Below are 22,842 nucleotides of genomic sequence, written 5' to 3'. Positions count from 1 at the left end.
GTAACCAAATGAAAAATATTTTAAAATTTATTAACCAACTTTTCAGGCTCCTTTTACAAATATATGTCGGTAAGTCGTTACTATAAACAGTATTAATTAGCAGATATTGAAACATTACAGAACAATGATAAAATACTCAATGTTCAACTTGCATAATTCTTGTATATTTATATATATTTCAACTACACACTGTAGTTGTTGACAATATTTGTATTGACATTTCATTTGGTCTATATGTGTTTTCAAAGTATGCGTATTTTATACATCCCTTCCAAAGATACACGTACAACTAATTGTGAGATTCATCATACAAAATTCTAAATAAAATAAATTCTTACTTTACTATCAAACCACAACTTTATGGACTGATAATATCAACTTATTTTCAATATCACATAATATTTCCGCGTGAAAATAGAATTGCTCTTAAAATAGAATGTGTTAACTTTTTTCAATCTAAATTTTAAATATCTCCTATAAAATCACCAGTAGAAAATTGCTGAATATATTTTGAACAGTGATTATTAAGGTTGAGCTTCAAGATTTTCGTGCCAAAGTCTGGAAACAGCATCTCGAGTTCCCACACATCCTCTGAAAAAAAATATAAGAAAAAGATCTATGGAAATGAAGTGCCTGGGAAGGTGAAGTGTACGTTGAAGATTGTGGCCTCAGGTATGGATAAGGTATTTCACTATTTTTACTACCTCATGATAACGAAAAAAGCGTTTTAAACCGAAACTTACGTCACAACTCCCAAAAATATGAGCAAATAATCAAACATTCTTTGACATAAATTTAGTTCCCTAAAAACAAAATATGCAATGTCGTATAAACAAAAAGAGGATCAAAGTAGAAGTAAAACATATTTGAGCTTGTACAAAAATATATTTTTTACCCTTTAAAAACTTGCAAGTGAAACGATGCAGGTAATATAAACGCTAATAGTATACAACACGTAGAACCGATGAGCGCCATTAACGTTGAAAAGCTTGGAATACATACGACTATAGCCAACGTTATTAGTACTAAACTGCTACGAATTATCATCTACATAAGAAAAATGAAAAATTTAACCATAAGTATCTCAACATGATATTATGTTTTATTTATAAAGAATATATGGTAAAGCCAACTCATAATAAATACTTCAATACGAGAGAATCTTACACATTTATAATAATCCATTTCATTTGCATTTTTAAAGAGTCGCATTTCTAATATTCTTGACACGGGAAACATCATTACTGCAAAGGAGTTTACACATGATCACTGAAATTTCAAGACTTTTTGTTAATTCTCTTGTATATAATTTATAAAACATACTTGGATATGTAAAAAATAAAGAAAACATCAAACAGCTTTTTACAATCACAGGAAATTTCCCTAGACATAAAAATGAGAAGTATAAAGTACTGTATGAATGAAATGTAAAAAAAAAATGAATTTTCATAACAATAATAAACTTACTGGCTAATTACTTTAAGTTATATAAACATAACTTTAACAAAATATGTTATTTTTCATAATTGTTGCTCACCATTTGGTAGGTTCAACGTAATTATGTTTTTAGTATTTTCACCAAATGACTGAAAAAAGAAATAGTATTGTATTGTATTATCGAAAAAGTCAATTTTTTTGACAGGAACAAAATATTTTACCAAATATCCACATACACCGAATGTTATATAGAGGGTTGTGATGACAAACATGACCAGTTTGAATAATCTACAAATTAAATGAATATTTTTTTCAAGAAAAACTAAATTATATTTTACAAGAACCGTTGTCTTGATAGCATCAATAAATGACGTGATTATATTGCATATACAACGCCTTCCTACAATCTGTTCACAAACCCATTAAATTTTCCACGATGGTCCTTATCAACTGATGCTTCCAAAGAAAGGATCATTCCAGCACCCTAAAGGTAACAAAGACTATATTCACCAATACTTGTAAAGAGCTCATATGAAAAGTTTAAGTCTTATGCCCAATTCACACGACAAACTAACATGGGTTCAAGTTCAAATTATCTCAAGCTAATTTTTTGACAAATAAAAACCACTGACCCAGGTTTAACCTTGTTTAACTTAGACTTTTTCAAGAGGTAGGTTGAATTAAAACCAGGTTAAACCAGGGTTACACATGGAACAAAATAACCTGGGTTTATTTGAGCCTGGGTTGAACCAAGGTTAGTTTATGTTGTGTGAATTGGGCTTAAGCAAAATATCATTCATACCTCATAACAATAGACGGATATACCAATAAAAAATGGTAAGCCTTCAAATGAATATTTGTGAACATTGTTTCTTGAAAATCATAAAATATTCGTAAAAAATGGTGACAAGTCTAAATTTCGATACAATTAATCAATATTACATGGAAAAAGTTGACACTAACCGAACTTTTTCAAAATGTTCAAAATCAAACCAAAATACCACACAGTATGCAAATATGTTTGCAAAATCCGCAAATAAGCTGAAATGACAAGAACACCCTATTTAGTGAAATTCAAATGATTCAACAAACTAGGAGGGGGGAAAATAGAGGATAACAGAAAAAGTATGTACATTGTATCATACATATTATTGAGCGAATGGCCATGAAATCAGCTCAGACAAGACTGACATAACTTATCAAACAAATGACAAAATCTTATCAGATATTGTTTGTTTAAACTGCAAGATGTATTGGAAATTCTTTCAATAACGATCTGGATATAAAATTGATTTCCCCATATTCCCAAGTAACAAAATACCAGCGATAGTAAAAAAGAACTGTTTTACACTTCACTGTTTTTAGAGAAATAAAAGTGACTAAGTTTATAATATTAAAATTTAATATTAATGCAATCACTACCTGAAAATACTAAGATTTTTCAAATGACGAATATTTGCAAGGATTATCAATGGTAACAGCATAAACAGCAAATATTGATTTCTACATAACAAGAAAAAAACAACAGATCAATATGTCATAACATCAGTCAATTATTCATGTTTTGTCTTACCGAGAATACTTTGGCATAAAATCTACTAAATTCTCAGAAATAAATATCAAATATCCACAACAAAATCCTAATAGAGAAGAAAATCATATGGAAGTTAAAAATTTGTACAAAAACTTTGTTGACTTTAAAACAATCAGAGAAGGTAAAAATTTTACCAATTTGAGAAAAGACAACAAGACCATCTACTAAAACATTTCCACATTTCCCTAATGCGTAATTTCCTAAAAACAATTTATCGATTAAACTATATGAGACAAGATAAACTAGATTTGTGTTAATTATAAGGCAAAATCTTCATGAAAAAACAACTAATAAAAATTTTCCACATCTATGCAAAGGCCAAGAATAGCACATTAATATAGAAACTAATGTTTTACTATGAACCACCAAATTACATAACTTGTCAAAACAATGTTAACCATAAAATATATACATCTAATAAACTGGTGTCATACACAAAATAAAAAAAGTTACCTAGATCACCAAACTCAAGCTCATGATGATTTACTCCAACCTATAAATAGATGGAAATATTTTGCTCAAGTATTCTTTAATAAATTTATGAATTTATATAAAAAAGTAACACACCTTTTGTTTTAATTGTTTGTCTTCTTTGTCAGGTGAATTTTCATTACTTTTTATAGCTGGTTTTTCATCAGGAACAGGAAGAAGTTTTTCATACTGTGCATGTTTCATTATTATTTTATATTTACAATCAATCAAAAGCAACATTGCTTGCGTGCTAGATTAAATTTAAATCATAAAACTTTTGTTAAACTCAATAAAAAAATGTCCAGACTAAGAAAATACTAAAATACAAACAAACCTAATAAAACCAGTAAAAGCCAGTATTACAGTTCCTTCAATAATTCCTGCCTGATGGTAAAAAGAGAAAGATTAAGTTTTAGTAAGAAATATAGTTACATCTTAACACTTTATTTTTACGTTGTAATTGTAATCATGCTTTAATAAACAAAGTCATCTATATTATTTAGAAATCATATTTAATATTAGTTGAAATTGATTATAATTTTTTTCAAAAGAAGAATGTTTTTGCGCTTTCTAACAAAAAAGAAGATGCCTTGAAGTATTGTCATCTTAAGTGTCTATAGTCATGTTATACAAACCTCTTTAAATGCATAAGGAACTCCTAAGACTCCCGCACCAATAAACGATATAAATATATTTGCAAATATTTTAGGAATACTCTTTGTTCCATCGTGCATTTTTTTTAAAACAATTTCTACCAAATTCGTTTCCTTTAGTTTTAACAAAACGAGAACAGCGAAGAAACCAAAAACGTGAATTCACCAGCGAGCCAAAGTCATTATGTATACCACATCCAGTTTTCAGCAAAATCAATATTAACTTAGAAAAATAATATAACCGTTGTTAACAGATCAAGTTACTTTTCCACAGTTTACTTCGTGTTGTTGCCTTTTATACAAAAATGTAATTGTATCAATCATATGGATATAATTGGATATCTTTGAACAGTAGTGAACATTGGTGTTAACAAAAATATGTAGTCGACAAGTTCCACAAAAACAAAATTTTGGCGAAAAAATTCTATCTTGCACCGTCAAATACACACTTTATTGCTTTACGTGGCATAACTCATTTTGATTTAGGTATCGAATGGTTATTCTGGTCATATTTCTAATCATTCTAATGTATGAAATAGGATATGTTTGTACATGATGGGATAATGTGCTTTAGTAGTAGAGAACAAAGGCCTGGTTACATATAATGCTTACTCTTTTCCTTATGATCACGATTGATCAGGTAAAATGTTCTTGCTGATGTTTGTGCAATCCTTAAGTTTTATAAAGAATCATACATCGCGTTGTGCTTTATTGACTTGTTTTTTTGTTTGATGATTTTCACATATGTTCCTTTAGAATTATTATGGAAAGAGCCTTCCGTTAAACTAAATTATTTGATTTCATCTGTATCTTCTGTTTCGATGAATTTTATGTGTAATTTTTATGAATTATTTTTTGTTTTGAAATTACAGCCATGAAGACAATTTTGGCATCCAGAGAAGTTATCATTCCAGAAAATGGTACGTTATTGAAATTCAAGGCAAAATAGAATTTTCGTATGATTCACATTTTTTTTTTGGTTTTGCAAGTTAACTCACACAAATTCTAACGATGGAATATGTAATACAATGTAAAGGCAAATGAAATGATAATACTCAGGTTTTTTGTGCTTATTTCTCTTCAATAAACATATTCTTCTCTTCTCCAAGTCTGTCATATTTCTCTGTGTACTGGCAGTACTGCTTACAAACAAGTACTGCTAGGGTTAGAATAAGTGAGAAAAACAGTCTTAAATTTAGTTTGTCAAATTATGAAAAGTGGTCTACATGTCTTCTAGCTTTTAAAGTACTCTCCCTCATAGTTTTAACAAAATTTTGTTTGCTTGTCAATTTTAGTTGATGTTCATGTCAAGAGTAGAACAGTAACAGTTAAAGGAGCTCGAGGAACATTAAAAAGAACATTTAAACATCTTCGTTTGGAATTACGGCTTTTGTCTAAAAAGAAACTAAAAGTTGATGTTTGGTTTGCATCAAGGAAGGAATTAGCATGTGTCCGTACCATATGTAGTCATATAGAAAACATGTTTAAAGGTGTTACTTACGTAAGTTAACACATGAGGAAAATTTTTACTTATTTTAATGTGACCAGGGATATACCGGACAGGAAGCGAATTCTTAATATAAATATTTAAGCCCAGCAAAGTGCTTTTAAAAGAGCCATTCAATACAAAAATGACATATAAAAAGAAATAATTATTTAGAAGCGTAACATTTCGTCTTGACTCTCAAGACATCATCAGATAGTATTAAATTACAAGTATTGAGGGATATATATATATATAATAGCTATTTACATAATATTAAATTAAATGGTGGGATGAAAATGTGAAAGTGGCATGTGCTGTTATATGTGTGAACATTTTGTTCAGGATTATTAGAAATACTCAAATCTGTCAATCCAAAATATGTTAAAGTTCATTTTCTTTCTTGTCAGGGATTTCGATATAAGATGCGTGCAGTTTATGCTCATTTTCCAATCAATATAACTTGCACCAATGATGGAAATCTTGTTGAGATTCGGAACTTTCTCGGTGAAAAGTACATTCGGAAGGTTCAGTTGCGACCCGGTGTAACGTGTGTTAATTCTAGCACCAAAGATGAAATCATTTTGGAAGGAAATGACATTGAACTTGTTTCCAACTCAGGTACACGTACAGACATATATTTTCCTTGTCAATATTGTAAGAAACCATTTTGTTGAAGTTGAAAATCTTCAAATTTTTTCTCGTATATTTTTGGTGACAGTCAAGTGTTTAGTGTATTTAATAAAGTTCTTTTTTGTAGCTGCTTTGATCCAACAGTCAACAAAAGTGAAAAATAAAGACATTCGCAAGTTCCTTGATGGTATTTATGTCTCAGAAAAAACTACAGTTGTATCAATGGACTGAAACATATTGAAATAAAATGATTGAAAATCATTGTTTGTAGATTGTTTATTACATGTTTGTAGATGTAGATCGTCCAGGTTAGAAGAGTCCTGAGAAGGACTGTTGTTGATGTTGACTGACATTTCAATGACCTTAGCGTTAGTCATCTTCAGAGTCTACCAAGGTTCTGCATCTGTATGAAGAATCCAGTTAATGCCATGTTACCAAGTGAAAACCATCTACATGCAGCAAAATTATTGATTTTTCAATCAAACTTAGTCACTGAGTTAAAGATGAGTTTTGACCACTGTGTTTGAAGATCTTTGATTGAAGTTTCGGAAATTTGGAAGCATTGCAAATGTTACAGTCAGTTTTTCAAAACGTTTTTCCAGCAAAAAGAAAATCATCCAGATCGATAATGGAAAGATATAATTCTGGATGATGATGAAACAAATTTTAGCTGATGGCAATGATTTTTTCCCTGCGAAAGAACCGTAAGCGAAGGTTGTAGTTAATGGGAAAGAAAGAAAGCACTTGACACACCTCCGGCTTGGAAAAAGTATTTGAAAAATTAGTATATTCTAGTAGTATAATGATTTTGTATAAATTTTTCTTGCTATTTGGAGGGATTAACTTTTCGAAATCTTCAATTCCATTCTTACATTTTGCCTCAATTTCGTCTGCAATATTTTCTAAATTTTTACTCCATGATCACCATCTCAATCCGATAAACAACGGTCAATGACTGTGTAATAAAACTGATTGTGTATAAACGACTGCAACGAAATTACAACACTCAGAGAACATTACTTGGTTCATGAATAGTTTGATATGGTGATTTCGATGCTTGGCTGGGTAATGTAGTTGTCGTTTTTCAATTTTTTTCTGATTTTTGTAGATTATTGCATGTTAAAGTTTGGCTTGGACATCAACTAATTTAGTACAGGAGTTTGTACAATCAACCGTGCATTGCTAAGTAAACTTCAAGCTGTAATGCTTGATACCTTATATAGTCTGATATCGCACTGAGACACTCCATTTCAATAAGTTAATACGTAAAAAAGGGATAAAGTTACCACTTGACCTTGAAGTATGGTATTTCATTGATATAGTTGAATTCATTTTTTATTTGACTTTATTCTTTTCTGATTATTTAAGTTCAGACAAATGAAACAATTCAAGTTTTACTGCAGCATTTAAAAGACAAGATAAAAATTTATGGGCTTGCATCTTGCTGCACCTGAATGTGTGGATTGTAAAGCATATGTGATCGGAAAATGGGAGATTGCTGATTGCCAATAAAATCAAAGCCTGTTTTTATTCGTTTCAGCAATGACTCTACGCTTAAAGCGTGGCGAAGATTTGAGCTTGTATGCTTTTGCCAAGAAATATCAAGAAAATCAAAACAGCTCCGAATTGGTTAAAAAACAAAATGCAACAGAAGAGAAAGTATTGTCTGCTAAACTGGAATATATCAACAATCAACAATGTTTGACCATGAAAACTTTAGAGAAGGAAATCAACATGATAAAAAAGCGAGCAATTTCTTCACACCATTTCGATCGAGCTTTTTTACCGAATACTCCACGAAAATGGAATAAACATAATTTTAGTCCAGCAAAATTTGTTAATCGGAACTGTTTGACAAAACCTTTTGGTAGAAGACAATTATTGCCTATGGGAAATACCAAACGTTGGAATGTTGACAATACTTGCGACTACGAACAAAGTCAACGGAATACCATTCCCACAACAATTGAAGGCAATGAGATAATAAATGAAGAAAAACCACTTTGTTTAACTATGGCAGCTGCTGAGTCTCTCATAACTACACAAAAATGCTTCGTACATGGTGAGGAAAATGATCTACAAAGAAACAAACATAAAACTTGTTCAAATCATCAAAATACTTGCTATAAAACCATCAATCGTTTTCTACCATCCTGGTCTCGTTATCACAGCAAAGATCATGATAAAAATAGTCGAATATCCTGGAAAAAAGCTGACGATGTAAATCATTCAATAATGATTACTTCAAACATGACATTATATTCACATAATGACATTTCTATTGATGGTAGCTTACAAGACGGTAGATTTAAGAACTTGGAATCAGTTTTAATTCCAAGTTAAACTATTCTTACTAATATCTGTTTTTTTCTTTATTTAATAATGAACAGTAAAATGGACAGTAAAAGGTGTTGCCTAGTGGTAAGCCTTCATTGTCAAAAAAACTTGTGTCAATAGCTATAGTTTTAAAATCAAAGATGTTATATTTACAACAATTAAAAAAAAATGAATGTTTCAGCTACCTCATATTGATGTTTGTTGATGTCGATTTATTAATGCTTTTCTAGAATTTTAAATGAGTGATGTAATTCAAATTGAAATAACGTATTTAATGTAAAATAAATAAGCGTCTATTTGCGATTTTCTAGTCTTTTCCTACATAGAGATATTTATTTACTCATATCCAAATTTCAAACAAATTTCAATAGCTTTTTGTTTGTTTTCCAAATTTCCAAAGCTTCTACAGGATAAAGTAGGCCAGTTGTTGGTATATCAAACTGAAATGACGTAGTATGATATCCTAGAGGGTGTAATGCGTCATGACGTTTGATCACGTGTCATGATGGATAATTTAATATATCCTTAGTAAAGACAGAACGGACCTATGTTATAGAGAAGGAATTTAGCAATGGCTTTGTTCTTTTTTACGAAATTATTTTGCCATTTTTGGTTTTATCTTCTTGTAATTGAAATAATGTTAGAAGGCGTTATGGCTTTGTATAGCGAGAAAAGAGAGTCTGACACTTATGTAGCATGTGTGAATGTTTCTGCTTGTGAGACACAGGATCATGTACGTCGTTGTAATTCACGGGAAATAGAAGCATTTTATGGATCTGGTAGCTCTTACAAAATGGTTAAGGGATATCTTATGTATGCGCATGGCTATGGTTGTAAAAAGTTTGACTTTCCTGTCCCAAAACGTCCGTGGATTGCTTTGATCCAAAGAGGAAGCTGTCGATTTGCTAAAAAGATCGAAAAAGCCATTAATCATAACGCTAGTGGCGTTATAATTTATGGTGAAAAACCTGGGAATACTTTTGGAATGCTCCTTGGAGAAACAACTATTGTTGCTGTTAGCATTACATTTGAACGAGGAAATGAATTAAGGATGGCAATGAATAGATCCGATGTTCATGTGAAGATTTCTTTTGACCGAATTATCGAAGGAAAGCAAAGAAATACTATCTCAGTTTTATTTGTTTCTATCTCATTTATTGTTCTTATGGTGATTTCCCTTGCTTGGCTTGTTTTTTACTACATACAAAGATTCAGATTCTTATATGCCAGGGATAAATCTGAAGTAAGTTATGATTGATTTATATAAAACAGGTTTTTTAGTAACCAACAGAAGGTTAATTATTGTGTTGCAAGATATTAGATGAATCCAACAATTTTTAACCATTTTGTATTTAAAAAATTCCTTGAAAGAATATTAAAACAGCATCTAAATAATTGGTGTACACAAACTGTAATCTTCTTATCTTCTAAACTTTGACTGTGTAGCTCTAAATAATCTGTATGGAAGTTGGTGAAAGTTTTTTATATTCATTTTGTGTCATGATTTCATAGAGACGACTCACATCTGCAGCAAAGAAGGCTATAGCAAAGTTAAGCTCAAGAACTATCAGTAAAAAGGTTGGTCAATATGCTGTTCATATGAATTTTTGGCAACTTCAAGTATCCACATTTTCTGTTTTACAGGATGAAGAGGATGGTAATGACAAGTCTTGTGCTGTCTGTTTGGAGGAGTATAAATATGGTGATACCCTTCGAACCTTACCTTGCAGGTATATGCAATTCTTATGTCTCAAATCAAATGTTTCTTTTCCAGAATTGTCCTATACACTTTAAAAAATTTTTTGTAGTCATGAGTTTCACAAGCATTGTGTTGATCCATGGTTAATTGAACATAGAACATGTCCAATGTGCAAAACAAATATTTTGAAACAATTGGGAATGGTGAGATTATTTTATGACTCAATTTACTTTGATCAAATGTTATGATGTTTTATTATATTTGTTGTAATTTATAAATATAATGATCTGTTTTGTTCTCTAATTCACAATATTTTATGTTCTGTCATGTTTAGTTACATTCTGTGGATGAAGATTACCAAGAAACTTTTTCAATTACACCAAATGATGTTGACTCTGGTGTTCTCAATGATGGCTTGTCACATGAGAGTCGCATAGAAAGAAGTCAAGAAAATCAAGGTTAATTTATGTCTTATTTTGTTCAGCTAGTTGATATTTCAAAAACAACCACTTGTAAATTCTAATTATGTTGTTCTTTATTTAGCTCTTCCACGTACTGAAGACAGTTGTGTTGCTGATGTTACACCAGTTGAAACTACAAGTAATTGTGAGCTGTCCTATGTTCGAACTGAGAAAATGATGAAGATGCACCCTGCTTCTATGGTGTAATGTACATAATTATTCCACAATTTGGTAGCCACAGTCAAATGTTCGTGCAGTTATTTCCTCAGATGTCATTAAGCATTAATACATGACATAGACAAGAAAAGAATATGGAATAAGAGTCAGTGTTCTTAAATGTTTAGGTTGCCTAAAATATATTTTTCTATTAATCTTGTACATACTATAAAATACACAATTTTTGATTCAAGAATGCCAAATATGCCCTCTATATCCCCAAATACTTCAGTATTTATTTTTCCATCATATCACAATTAGTTATCACTAGCAAAGAATTTTAGTGAAGTTTAATCTGGCCATGCAAATAGATCAATATGTTGAAATTTTAGTACAAGCACTTTTTGATCTCAGTAGAATTCTTGGGGCTAAATAAAAATAATTTTCCTACTTTTCAATAATCTTTATTTTTCAATTTTTTTCATTGTTTGAATTTTAGGTTTTTTGCGGCTTCTTATATGTTCATATTTTCATTTTTCAGTCCTACTTAAGCATTGAAAATTACTGAAAATAGTTTAAATACTCTAATATGTTGCAATGAATTAATAGTTTACACTGGATGAAGAGAAAAATCTTTCCTTCTCAAACTAGCCTCTCCCAATTTTACCATCTTTCCCGTCACAAATTGCTCTTCTCAACCCTCCCTTATAAGGACATTTAGATAAGTGCTTAAAAAACTTAGATATATGTCATAGTATATGTGCACCAATGATGTGGACACCCCACCCTTATCACCTGCATACACCTGTCGCGATTAAAATATTCCCACGTCAACCCGCGCGCTGGAGTCAGAAGGAGATAATCGTTCACTTCAAAACGATAACGTCGCTGCGAATTTCAATCCATAAATTTTTCTTTAATCCTGGGGTACATCGCAGGAAAAAGAGCGTATTTTAAGTCTAAATAAAACTGAGTTTGTTTATTGACTTTAAGAGAGTTTGGTAACATTAATATGGCTACTGCGACGACTGAAAATATGTCGAATCAGACAAATATAAGGTACTGCTCTTATATTTCATTTTTAAATGGTTTGCGATATCATTTTAAAGTTGAAATAAATTCATTTTTTAGAGATGGTGGAGATGGGTGGAAAACTAAACTAAACTTGCCAGCTAAAGATAGACGGGTGAAAACTACAGTAAGCAAATAACAATCTACTGAACGAGACAGCCGTCGTATTTGACGATGTTTTTGTAATTCAAATTGTTTGTTTTTATATTTGTTTATTATTTTGATGTTGTAAGATTTAACAATTGAAATTGTGTAAGTTTTTACTTCGGTTAAATGATTTTTGCAGATCTTTAATATTTCCTGTTTCCTTTCCATCAAGGTTATGACGTACTATAAAAATATGGTTGTAGTTTTTATCTAATTTTATGTATGTGTTTTGTCTTTTCTCTGTTTCATATTTCATCTTTGCTGCTTAAAGTGCAAATGCAACAAAGCGATTTTTTATTGAAGAGAATATAAAATAACAATGGTCTTTCTTATACTTTTGTTTGCATCTCTTTAAATTTTTAAGATCATGTGATATTTTAATGTCTAGATTATACTGCCAGTGAAAAACATGTAAAAATATTTATTTATTCTGTCCAGATAATAGACTTGATAAAAAACATCTTGTAAATGCTTTTGGAAGACCAACAAACAAGTGGAAAATTCAAATCAATAGAGTAAATATCTTTATGCATCTGTTAAGAATTACTCGCATTATTTCACTTAATTTATCTTTTCCATAAAATATGCAGCATTTTGCATCAAGTAGAACCTTGTGTTAATATCTCTAAAATGAAAAAGGGGATAGATTACTGTTCTGTTTAATTAAGATAGAATTTAAGTAACAATTGTTAGCACTTAAAAAAAAACCCTTGTTAGCCATAAACATTATATCATTATCTCAATATTCTTACTTAATAGACAAACCTATTATTGGTATTTTTGGATTTATTCTTTCTAGTTACCGGTCAAATGTTGTTGTAACGTTGTAGCTTATGTAAAAGAGGATTTTGAGTGCTTGAAAACATTCTTTGTTCCCTGATATTTGGGCAAAAAAAGTAAAGAGTGATGTTTTTGAAAAACAGTTGTTTGAAACCAATTGTTTACTGAGCAAAGAAAAAATACCTCTTCAAAAACAATGATGGCAAAGTTCAGCACTGAAGTGAACAAGATACATGTTTTATATTCAAAAACAAAAATTTCTGTTGGTTTATAATACAATATCCCTATTTCAATGCTTTCATAAGCATTACTTATAAGAACCCACACTAACGTTTTATGTTGGGTTAACAGAATCATGTTGTTTTAAGCATTAGTATAGTTAGGTTATTTTTAGATGACTGACTGCCCAAGGTAACTGCCAAACCAAACCTGATTTTGTTCTTACATAAAAACTAACAAAAGTTGTCTGAATTTGTACTGAGAAACATAGATTTTAGAGATTGATTGATGAATTAAATACAATGTGGATAAAAAAAGATTGTGATATAGTTTACTAAGACATAAGTATAGCTCAAACCAGATCACATATCTTTAATTATGATTTCTACCTAGTGTTAACAGAATGGTGTAAAAAGTTACTATGCTTGTAATTAAGTAGTGATCAACGTTTCCTGATATTTTGCCAAGTCACAAAAAAGGTTTAAACTTATCTATGGCTTTTTGTAGGATGTGACATCAACAAAAGGAAATGATTTTGAAGATTACTGCTTAAAACGTGAATTATTAATGGGTATATTTGAGAAAGGTTTTGAGAAACCTTCACCTATACAAGAAGAAAGTATTCCTATTGCTCTGGCAGGTAGAGATGTTTTAGCACGTGCCAAAAATGGAACAGGAAAAACAGCTGCATACTTGATTCCAGTACTTGAAAAAGTTGATGTTGGTAAAAATGTCATTCAAGGTTAGTGGCATTTTCTTGAAAAAATTCCTAATTTTGATGAGTTTCATAAGTAATTTTAGCAGTACTTGATTGTCACACTAGTGTTTTGAAAAGTTTAAAATACTGATATACTTGTAACAATATAAATGACATTTCAGATCATTTGTTTAGCCAACTGAATAAATGTTTTTTACACTTCTGTAGCATTGATTTTGGTGCCAACACGTGAACTTGCTTTACAAACATCACAGATTTGTAAAGAACTTGGCAAACATTTAACTGGTTTACAGGTGATGGTAACAACTGGTGGGACTAGTTTAAAAGATGATATTATGAGGCTTTACAATCCTGGTAAAATAAAGAAATTATTATATCTCAAATATTCAAATATACAAAACTTTTTCTCTTGTTCAATTTTAGTGCATGTGATAATTGCAACACCTGGAAGAATATGTGATTTAATCAAAAAGGAGTTGGCTAAAACTAAAGATTGCCAAATGATTGTCATGGATGAGGTATTTTATACATTAATTTCTACACTATAGTAGCTATTAAAGTAAAGTATTCTGTTTTGTAAATTCTGGTAAGCCACCATATAAACTTTATTGTAGGCAGATAAACTTTTGTCTATGGATTTCAAAGGAGTTTTGGAACAAATATTTGAGCACATGCCATCATCTAAACAGATTTTATTGTTTTCTGCCACCTTCCCTGTCACAGTCAAAGAATTTAAGGTAATTTCCTTCATTTTTTATTTTTTGTTTAGCTTTAATTTGAGATACGTAGAATTTACATGTGCATGGTTATGCTATTGTACTTATGTAGGCTTAGATCAAACTCTTTTTTAAAATTTTATAATGTTTGGATGGGTTAAACATGCATGGTACTACAAAGTACAGTGTTAAAGCAGCTTTGCATTTGCTTTTGTAAATATTTAAATTCTGCCTAATTCTAAAGTCACCTCAGAATCATGAAAAAATTGAACTTATTTTAGTGAGGCATTTCAAAGTTTATGAAAATCATATGACAAAAATAAAGCTAAGTCGAAGCCAAATGACTATACAAATCCAAGTTATTCACATTTTGTGAAGTGAAAGTTTTTACTTAATTTATACCCTTAGTTGACAATGACTTTTGGTAAAACTACTAAACAAATTAGAATTAACAAAGTTTAGTTATAACAGTTTTGTTCAAGTTAGGTTCCTTTTATTTTCTGCAATTTATTGAAATGTTGTACAATTTTAAAAAAATTACTGGTTTCCATTTATACTTTATTTTTCTCCAAACGTTTACATAAAATTGTGCTAATTATAAGGAAAAGTATCTTGAGAAACCGTATGAAATAAATTTAATGGATGAGCTAACCTTAAAGGGTATCACACAGGTAAAATAATCTGTTCTTTATTTTTATTTCCTTTACTTTTACACTTTTTCAATAAGTTTTCATTATTATTTTTGTAGTATTATGCATTTGTTGAGGAAAAACAAAAAGTTCACTGCTTGAACACTTTATTTTCAAAGGTATTGTGAATTCCTTTTATTTGATCCTTTCTTAAATGTCATTGTGCTTACATTTTTTTGTACATTTTACATTTTAATGAGGGATGTTTAACTCTGTGTAGTTGAAGAAATGTTTAATTTAATTGTATTTCTTTTAGTTACAAATCAATCAATCCATAATTTTCTGCAATTCCGTTCAAAGAGTAGAGTTATTAGCAAGACGCATTACAGATCTTGGATATTCATGTTTTTATATTCATTCCAAAATGCCTCAACCTCATCGCAACCGCGTATTTCATGACTTTCGTAAAGGAGAATGTCGAAATTTGGTTTGCTCAGGTAAAATTTTCTCGTTATGGTGAAGAAGTTCCAGTAAACAAGAGCTTACGTAAAAATTACCGTGACGATATTAAGATTGTCAACTTGAATGGTTTTATTTCAATTTTGAATGTTAAGAATTTATATTGCCTGTTTATTTAAGCTTTTCATCTTTAGATTTGTTCACTCGTGGCATTGATATTCAATCAGTGAATGTCGTCATCAACTTTGATTTCCCCAAGCTTTCAGAAACATATCTTCATCGTATTGGTCGTTCCGGTCGTTATGGTCATCTTGGTTTGGCAGTTAATCTTATAACATATGAAGATCGGTTTGATCTCTTTAGAATTGAACAACAACTTAATACCGACATTAAAGCCATTCCATCAACTATTGACAAGAGTTTATACGTCGCTGAGTATCAACAAGTCCAAGATGAAAACTAACATGGTTTTATTTGTGTTCAATTCTTATACATAGAATGATTATATTGTACATATGAGATGAAATGGCTGACTCGAGGTTGGTGTGTTTTTTCTCTTGTTTTTGAGGAATCATTGAATTATGTCACACTTTCTTCACTTCAATTTAACAAGGTTACGTTTGCATAAATCGACATATTGTACAGTTTATAAATTTGATGAGGCCATTGTGTAAATTATTGTACATTAATCCTCCATTCTCATAAGTTGATGTGTGAGGTGGGGAAAATCCATTTCAAAAGCTTACGAGTTTGTTGTGTTTACGTGGTGTGATGAATTTGTAAAAGTCTAAGACTTGGATGATCTATTTTAATTTTGAAAACCAAAACTTTAAAACAACTTTCGGTGTGGTTTAAAAATAAATTTTGTTCATTGTGTAAACTTACTGTTGGTTTTTTCGACCATGTAAAACCAACAGAAACTGCACTGTCTGCACTTACATTTTGAAATCGTAGGAAGTGCGTTATTTGTAAATAGTTGTAAATAAGCAGAGCTCTATTTTCTAAATAGAAAACCATATAAGACCCCGATTTTTCATTACTGTGAACACGATCTTTGGTTGAAAAAGAAGAAACGAAAGCGTTTTTTTTCACAGATTTATGAAGTCAAATATGAAGAATAAGTTTTTTTCGTTACATTTTAAATCACGTGAGAAATGTTCACTTAAATGAAAAGTGGTGTCCACCACATAACGTCGTTATTATCTGATACAAAAATGATCAGATTTTAAATAAAATGTCTTCACTGGTTGTGATATTGCACTGTGAAAACATTTTATTTTTCCAAGTAAACATTCTCGTTAAACAAATTGTGCTACTTATTTGTCTATATTAAAAACCTTAGACAATCGTAGCAAGGAGTAGCTGTTATATTGCTACCATTTTCAATAAAATTAAAGTAAATCTAAGATTCTTGAAACTACAATGACTGCACATTTAAGGGCAGTCATTAAAATGAATAACATCATAAGCATAAGAATTCCATCAGTCGCTAGTGTTTCATGAATTAAAGAACAGTCAATGTTTTTAAGCGACTTGGAATTTTCAAAACGCATGTCGTAATAAGCGATATCGTTCCTCGCGGTTAAAAATTTTCGTGATTGGGGATTAAATGTTTTGCATTAGCAACTATGAGCGATGCAAGACATGCTAGTCTCTGCGTTTCGTATCACATAAAAATAATGATGCAGTTAAACTTCTGTATGGAAGAGAACCTCATCGTTATCTTTATAAGAGGATAAAACCTCAACATTATCAATCAACGATCCAAACTGTTGCATTAATCTTGTTAATGTTGTCTTTTCACTTCGTACTTAAGGTTCTATGGTTCGTTTAATCTTTTCGCCGCTTATCTTTAAATATCCAGATTGTTGCAACAAGTTTGGATTGACTGTAGGTCCTTTAATCAACCATAATCAATTTGAACTACCCTTACCTACAGTCAAGAAAGTTAAATTGCAGTTATAATTTAGCCAATTTGTTGCAGTTTTTCTGCAAAAGTTCGCTAAATGATTATAATTGTTTGAGTTGCAAATTATTTGTGTGTTGAAATGTATTTTAACGTAAATTTGTGCATTCATTGCTTGCTAATGTTGTCTTTTTACATTTACGTCAATTTTGTTTAAAACATGGATGTTGTCATTTTTTTGAAATGTTTAATTTATATTTACATTATTGTTGTTTTTCTCAGTTACATACAGGGTGTATGAAAAAGGAAACCTTTAGAAATATGTTTGTCGTTAAAGTTTTAATTCTTAATCACTATGCTAACCGAAAAGATACATAAAATATTATCAGCTATGTTCATGTATTATATCAATATTTTTCACAAGCACGAAGGTTTTGTTAACGTATCATGAAATATAACATAACGTAACTAAGTGTGAAAGGTTCTCCTTATTTTGTATGCCTTGTTGTTCTCTCGTGAGTAAACCGAAAATTTTTATTCTTCAAACATATTTACAAAGGCAACATTAAATGCAGTGAACTCTTCTATTTATGTCATGTTATTATGTAGAATTTTTTTAGTAAATTTTGTCAACATTGAACAACTATAGTCGTGATTGCTCTCTGTTGATTTTTACTAATATTTACTTAGTTGTAACTTTATGTGCGATTTAATGAATAAAAATTGTTGTGTCATTGTATTTTCTGTTTTGCAGTACATTATCTGAGTAGATAGAATTGAAGACAGTCTCCAATAACAGGGTTCTACAAAATATACAGGATAAAGTTATACATATATAAGAAACTTAGTGAAACTCTAGCTCCTTCACGAATTGCAAAAGATGATACTTAGAAATAAAACAGATAATGGAAGATAAACAGCATAAAGCAACTATATGGTGACAGTTCCAAAAGTTTCGCAGTCATATACACACTTGAAAGTTCTTAGGTCAAATGTTCTCAGCTCTGATTTATAAACTATTTGGACACTATGAACAGAATGCCATTGGACGTGTATGAAGATATAGTTTCTCTCAAAGACATTCTATGGAAATGTTTTTTGTTTGAGTTATGTATGTGTTGGAAGTTATATTCTGTCAGAGGATTTAATTTCGTATTGCATTAATACATATTCGGAATTTGTTATTTGCTTTATATCAGTGTTCAGTCTGCAGCAGATGATTTTGAATGAGATTGTAATAGACTTAGTCTATTAGCGATGATATATCTGGCTTTTCAGCAGCTAAAGATGCCGAGTTTGTTTGTTTCCACATCATTTTGTAAGGACTGTAAGGAGGTACACTTGAAGACTCCTAAATCCTTTGTTGTTTGATCTAAGTAAAATCAGAAGTCTTTTCTTAAATTCACTATTTTTGGCTCTTACCGTAGGTTTGTTTTTCTGCGAAGCTTGCGGTACTTTCCCCTGATTTTTTAACTTAACATGCGTATTGCTTTCCTCCTACACGAATGTTTTATCGAAGAAAACGTTTAACTTACGTGTAATGTAATTGGCTGCATCCACAAAAAAACTGAATTTTGCTGTCTTTCATTATTCCAAACGGCTTGCTTAAATCGAACACACTTCTTTCGACGTGTATACCATTGCTTTGGCATGAAATAAAACATCAAAATACAAAACGCCTCATCAATGAAAGACACTGCGCTCTCAAACTGAGGTAAACGTCTCAAACAACTAATTGGGATGCCTTTGCAAGGATTGGTGAGCTTCCCAAATAAAAGAAGATGCTGTACTGTCATTATAGGCTCATAAAAGTTTCCTAAATTTCCCTCTCACTAACTCTTTCAAGACAATTTTGTCAACTTGTAGTTGTGAAGCGACCTCTGGCAAACAATGCACTTATGCTAAACTGCCTAAACATTTCGACAAAATTAAACTAGACTTTAATTTTGTCCAAATATTCATTGATCTTGCAGTCATATCTTCCTATGTTAACGTTAGGAGAGGGTTTAAGGGCGTTTTGGTTGACGTCACCATCGTCTTAATGCCCCAAACCATAATATTTGCGTTATTTAATTGGCTGAATAAATTTCATTAATTAATGATTTGCGTCATATCACAGAAAAATGGTCAATTGTCATTTTACGTATATTGATGAAGGGAGAGCAGAATTCTTTAGTTTGGCAACAATACGTTTAGTTTTTAAAAATTAGATTTGATAGATATCCGGTAATTTGTTCAAGTACAAACAATGAATGTTAAACAATCATGTGGAACAATACATATGACATGCTTAGCACCATGCATAAAAATACTATTCACATGCTGAAGTGATTCACTTCAAGTGTTGCCACATACATACTACGAGGTGTCATGGAAAGCAGATGTCCACATGAGATGGAACAAGACTATACCATAGACGACCAGTATAAAGATTTGTGATGGTGCAAAGCAAAATAAAATTGTTGCTTTCAACTGCAATGATGACAAGTTACCGAAAGACGTCTCGTTTTATTGCAGATATGTTTGAACGTGTTGAGCGAGGAAAACTCTTTTTAATTGTTTTCCACACGTAATTGCTTCGATATCATGTATGACAATAGATCCACGGCTGGAAACTAAGAATGTAAGTGACTACGCTGACGATAAATGATTATTTGCTTCTTGGTTCATCTCTATTGTTCTTCATAAAATCTCGAAGGTTTTTTTAAGTTGCTACTGATTTTTAATTTACATCTTCAATATCACATTAGTCATTACTGAATATGTGCGGTGACAACTACACTAAATTTATCCTCCAGCGCACTATGTGTTTAAGTGCATAGAGGTACAGTAGACTTGTAATGAACGATAGCCGTAATTGTCTTTTCCTTGAATTTCTAACAATATTTTTAGCAGTCGAGAAAACTCAAGGCAAACAGAACGCCTAAACCCTCTCCTAACCTTAATTTGAATAAAATTAAAGTCTAGTTTCTACATTCATTATCCTCTCATGAATCATAACCTACCATATCATGCATAAATAGTATGCATAACGAAATTAAAACGAATAAAATCAGGAAATTCTAATGAATTTTTTTATTGAGACGCATTGAAGGATTACTTATTGTCTTTGTAAAGGTGACATGCTCCTTAAGAGCCAATCACAATAAAAAATTTTAGTCATGACGTCAATGAAGGAATATTAACACTTAAACTTTTGTAAATTCTGTCTTTACTGACGAAGTACTAAAGTATGAGTTTCATGGAATAATCAGCTAGTCTTAGTGTAGTCCTTGTAATATGAAAGCTTTCACTGTAAAATGCTTTGGCCACGATGTTAAGCCTTTGATTGTTTGAAAATTCTTGTTGCATCGTTCAATTTTCAAACTCTCTAAAGCTACTCCTGCAAATTGCAATGTTGGTGAATATTCTACCATTTAGATATTTAAACATTAAAAATATTGTAATTTGCCCATTCTGTATATACTTGTTCTATAATTTCTTATATTGTAGATCCCACATGGATGGAGTTGTGAAAGTCCCTTTGCCACCTGTGTCATTCACTTCAATTACTCTTACTAGTTTTTCATTACTCATGTGTCATGGTGATTCATGGCCAAGAATGGTTATTTGTAGTTTGGATTCTCTGTTGATGTCAGTTTGTTCATATAATGATGATGGGCCCCATTGTTATATGAACCCACCTAAAGGTGGTCAGCTGATACTCACAGAAGATCAACTCTGCACTAAGCATTCTTTGAGTGATGATATAACTGGGGTATTGAAGTGGTCCCTTCTCCTTCGATTGAAGTTATCATAAAAGTGGAGTGTGGAGTGTAATCTATCGAAATGGTGATTCATGCATGCTATCAGTAGCTACTTACTGGTTAATGATCCTGGTAACTTCATATTGAATGGACATCGCATGACGGCATATGTGTGAGTGGACGATAAAAACGGACTATATTCTACGCAGGTGGAAAACGAGCGAGTGGAAAAACACGACTCATGTCTGGTGGTCTGTAAGTTTAGTAGATAAGTGTTAAAATTAACTTATATGAGTAACTGCATGAGATAGTCGGCTAAAAAGGATCCTGATGGTCTATTTTTACAATTTGAACCATAATCATGAAAAACGCGCAAATTGAAGACAAAATATCAATGGAAGAGTTCACTTGATGTGAGAAAATAGCTGGCTTTCACTCGCTATTTTTTACTAATTTATTTAACGTTTATAAGGAAAATTGTAACATTTTATGTTAGAAATTCAATGAACCCCTCTAAGTGTAGGGTTCATTGAATTTCTAACATAAAATGTTACAATAAAAATTTAAACGATACACGTAAAAACTGCGCAATAAAGAAAAGAGAAAGAGACCGACTAAGTCGCCTGGATCAGGATTGACCAGGACAACGCTTGGAAATCAGGTATTAAAATTTTGTTCTTTTCAATATATTCAATTTCTTTTTTTGTTCATTCATTATGCTGACATTTATAACGTGTTTTTTGTAGAGTAGCTATGTCCGTAGGTCTATTAAGTGGGCAATGAATGACGACCAAGTCGCACAGAAGCACCAAGAAACAAGCGTCCTTATTGAAAGATTCACCCTTGCGAGCTTAGTTATGCATAATGTTTATCAGTATAACGCATTTTCAATTTCAACAGTTACAAAATTTCGTAAAACTAAATTTTCACAATTGTTAATTTTTCTGACAAGACACACGAGTGAAAGCCAGCTATTAATGAAGGTCTTAATAAAGCAACATAGAAATTTTGAATCGAATTACGTCTAGTAGACATCAAAAATGATTTTTATGCAAGTCATGACGTCACTTTGGTCATTTCATTTTTCATTGTTATTGACAGATGAATGATGAGGTCGTACGTACTGAATAATTTCACATGATTTGTGTATGTGCTGCTACTAGTTTTCATTTTTGTCTATGTATTAAGTTTTTGTAAACATTCTGCCTCTTTCATTTTTTGTTCTCTACCAAAGTTTTCGTTTCTTTTGTTTAAACTCAAAATATTTGCTGATAGGGTAGTCAGCCCGCTTTGTCGCTCTGAAAATTTTACGTTGTACGAACAGACTACGCTGCATGTTAAAAGTAGATCATCGGGATCATTGAAAACAACAAAGATATGAAGCATTTTAAAATTACGAAAATTTAAGGAAATTTTTCTAAATTTTTTGATCTTTTCTTTTATTGGAGGGTTTTTTACCGGATCCACCGGTTTTCCCTCCCATTTCGTTTTGTTTTCAAAAAACAGTGTCCACATTTGGGGCCAAGT

At 31.1% G+C, this 22,842-nt stretch overlaps 4 protein-coding genes across 4 annotated transcripts; 3 read left to right on the top strand and 1 right to left on the bottom strand.

Annotated features, from left to right (window-relative positions):
• Nucleotides 1–9: 9 nt before the first annotated feature.
• On the bottom strand, nt 10–4,661 carry LOC124447282 (amino acid transporter AVT3B-like). Its single transcript, XM_046998189.1, has 17 exons — nt 4,138–4,661; nt 3,837–3,886; nt 3,599–3,752; nt 3,485–3,524; nt 3,166–3,231; nt 3,011–3,077; nt 2,860–2,940; nt 2,401–2,478; nt 2,240–2,309; nt 1,857–1,921; nt 1,659–1,725; nt 1,538–1,586; nt 1,324–1,383; nt 1,168–1,244; nt 896–1,047; nt 744–803; nt 10–591 (listed from the first exon to the last, which is right to left on the bottom strand). The coding sequence occupies exons 1-17, from the start codon at nt 4,234–4,236 to the stop codon at nt 525–527; spliced, it is 1,302 nt and encodes a 433-aa protein (XP_046854145.1). The 5' UTR covers nt 4,237–4,661; the 3' UTR covers nt 10–524.
• Nucleotides 4,662–4,771: 110 nt separating this feature from the next.
• LOC124447277 (60S ribosomal protein L9-like) lies at nt 4,772–6,532 on the top strand. Its single transcript, XM_046998183.1, has 5 exons — nt 4,772–4,795; nt 5,028–5,075; nt 5,451–5,656; nt 6,049–6,259; nt 6,399–6,532. The coding sequence occupies exons 2-5, from the start codon at nt 5,030–5,032 to the stop codon at nt 6,500–6,502; spliced, it is 567 nt and encodes a 188-aa protein (XP_046854139.1). The 5' UTR covers nt 4,772–4,795; nt 5,028–5,029; the 3' UTR covers nt 6,503–6,532.
• A 2,590-nt stretch (nt 6,533–9,122) lies between these two features.
• LOC124447266 (RING finger protein 150-like) lies at nt 9,123–11,382 on the top strand. The gene is made up of 6 exons (XM_046998167.1): nt 9,123–9,851; nt 10,121–10,186; nt 10,253–10,338; nt 10,417–10,510; nt 10,642–10,765; nt 10,851–11,382. Exons 1-6 carry the CDS (start codon nt 9,180–9,182, stop codon nt 10,973–10,975), a joined length of 1,167 nt encoding a protein of 388 aa, XP_046854123.1. The 5' UTR covers nt 9,123–9,179; the 3' UTR covers nt 10,976–11,382.
• Nucleotides 11,383–11,757: 375 nt separating this feature from the next.
• Nucleotides 11,758–18,308, top strand: LOC124447264 (DEAD-box ATP-dependent RNA helicase 8-like). The gene is made up of 10 exons (XM_046998162.1): nt 11,758–11,983; nt 12,056–12,122; nt 13,649–13,883; nt 14,067–14,213; nt 14,283–14,377; nt 14,474–14,596; nt 15,178–15,246; nt 15,324–15,383; nt 15,521–15,701; nt 15,858–18,308. Exons 1-10 carry the CDS (start codon nt 11,937–11,939, stop codon nt 16,124–16,126), a joined length of 1,293 nt encoding a protein of 430 aa, XP_046854118.1. The 5' UTR covers nt 11,758–11,936; the 3' UTR covers nt 16,127–18,308.
• The last annotated feature ends 4,534 nt before the right edge of the window (nt 18,309–22,842 follow it).

Source organism: Xenia sp. Carnegie-2017, unplaced genomic scaffold (assembly GCF_021976095.1).
Source record: "Xenia sp. Carnegie-2017 unplaced genomic scaffold, XeniaSp_v1 HiC_scaffold_22, whole genome shotgun sequence".
In the NCBI taxonomy this organism is placed as follows: Eukaryota; Metazoa; Cnidaria; class Anthozoa; order Malacalcyonacea; family Xeniidae; genus Xenia; species Xenia sp. Carnegie-2017.
The sequence above is the reverse complement of the archived record's forward strand: the minus strand, read 5'-3'. Positions and strand labels throughout refer to the sequence as shown.

Bases quoted from the DNA above. Each gene is read 5' to 3' on its own strand.
- LOC124447282 (XM_046998189.1), bottom strand. From the start codon at position 4,236: ATGCACGATGGAACAAAGAGTATTCCTAAAATATTTGCAAATATATTT. The intron at 3,887-4,137 runs GTTTGTATAACA...TTTTACCATCAG, and splicing joins TTCCTTATGCATTTAAAGAG to GCAGGAATTATTGAAGGAAC. The intron at 1,726-1,856 runs GTTTGTGAACAG...TTTAATTTGTAG, and splicing joins CATCGTGGAAAATTTAATGG to ATTATTCAAACTGGTCATGT.
- LOC124447277 (XM_046998183.1), top strand. From the start codon at position 5,030: ATGAAGACAATTTTGGCATCCAGAGAAGTTATCATTCCAGAAAATG. The intron at 5,657-6,048 runs GTAAGTTAACAC...CTTTCTTGTCAG, and splicing joins TGTTTAAAGGTGTTACTTAC to GGATTTCGATATAAGATGCG. The intron at 6,260-6,398 runs GTACACGTACAG...TCTTTTTTGTAG, and splicing joins TGAACTTGTTTCCAACTCAG to CTGCTTTGATCCAACAGTCA.
- LOC124447266 (XM_046998167.1), top strand. From the start codon at position 9,180: ATGGCTTTGTTCTTTTTTACGAAATTATTTTGCCATTTTTGGTTTTAT. The intron at 9,852-10,120 runs GTAAGTTATGAT...ATGATTTCATAG, and splicing joins ATGCCAGGGATAAATCTGAA to AGACGACTCACATCTGCAGC. The intron at 10,766-10,850 runs GTTAATTTATGT...TTCTTTATTTAG, and splicing joins AAGAAGTCAAGAAAATCAAG to CTCTTCCACGTACTGAAGAC.
- LOC124447264 (XM_046998162.1), top strand. From the start codon at position 11,937: ATGGCTACTGCGACGACTGAAAATATGTCGAATCAGACAAATATAAG. The intron at 11,984-12,055 runs GTACTGCTCTTA...TTCATTTTTTAG, and splicing joins TCGAATCAGACAAATATAAG to AGATGGTGGAGATGGGTGGA. The intron at 15,247-15,323 runs GTAAAATAATCT...TTATTTTTGTAG, and splicing joins CCTTAAAGGGTATCACACAG to TATTATGCATTTGTTGAGGA.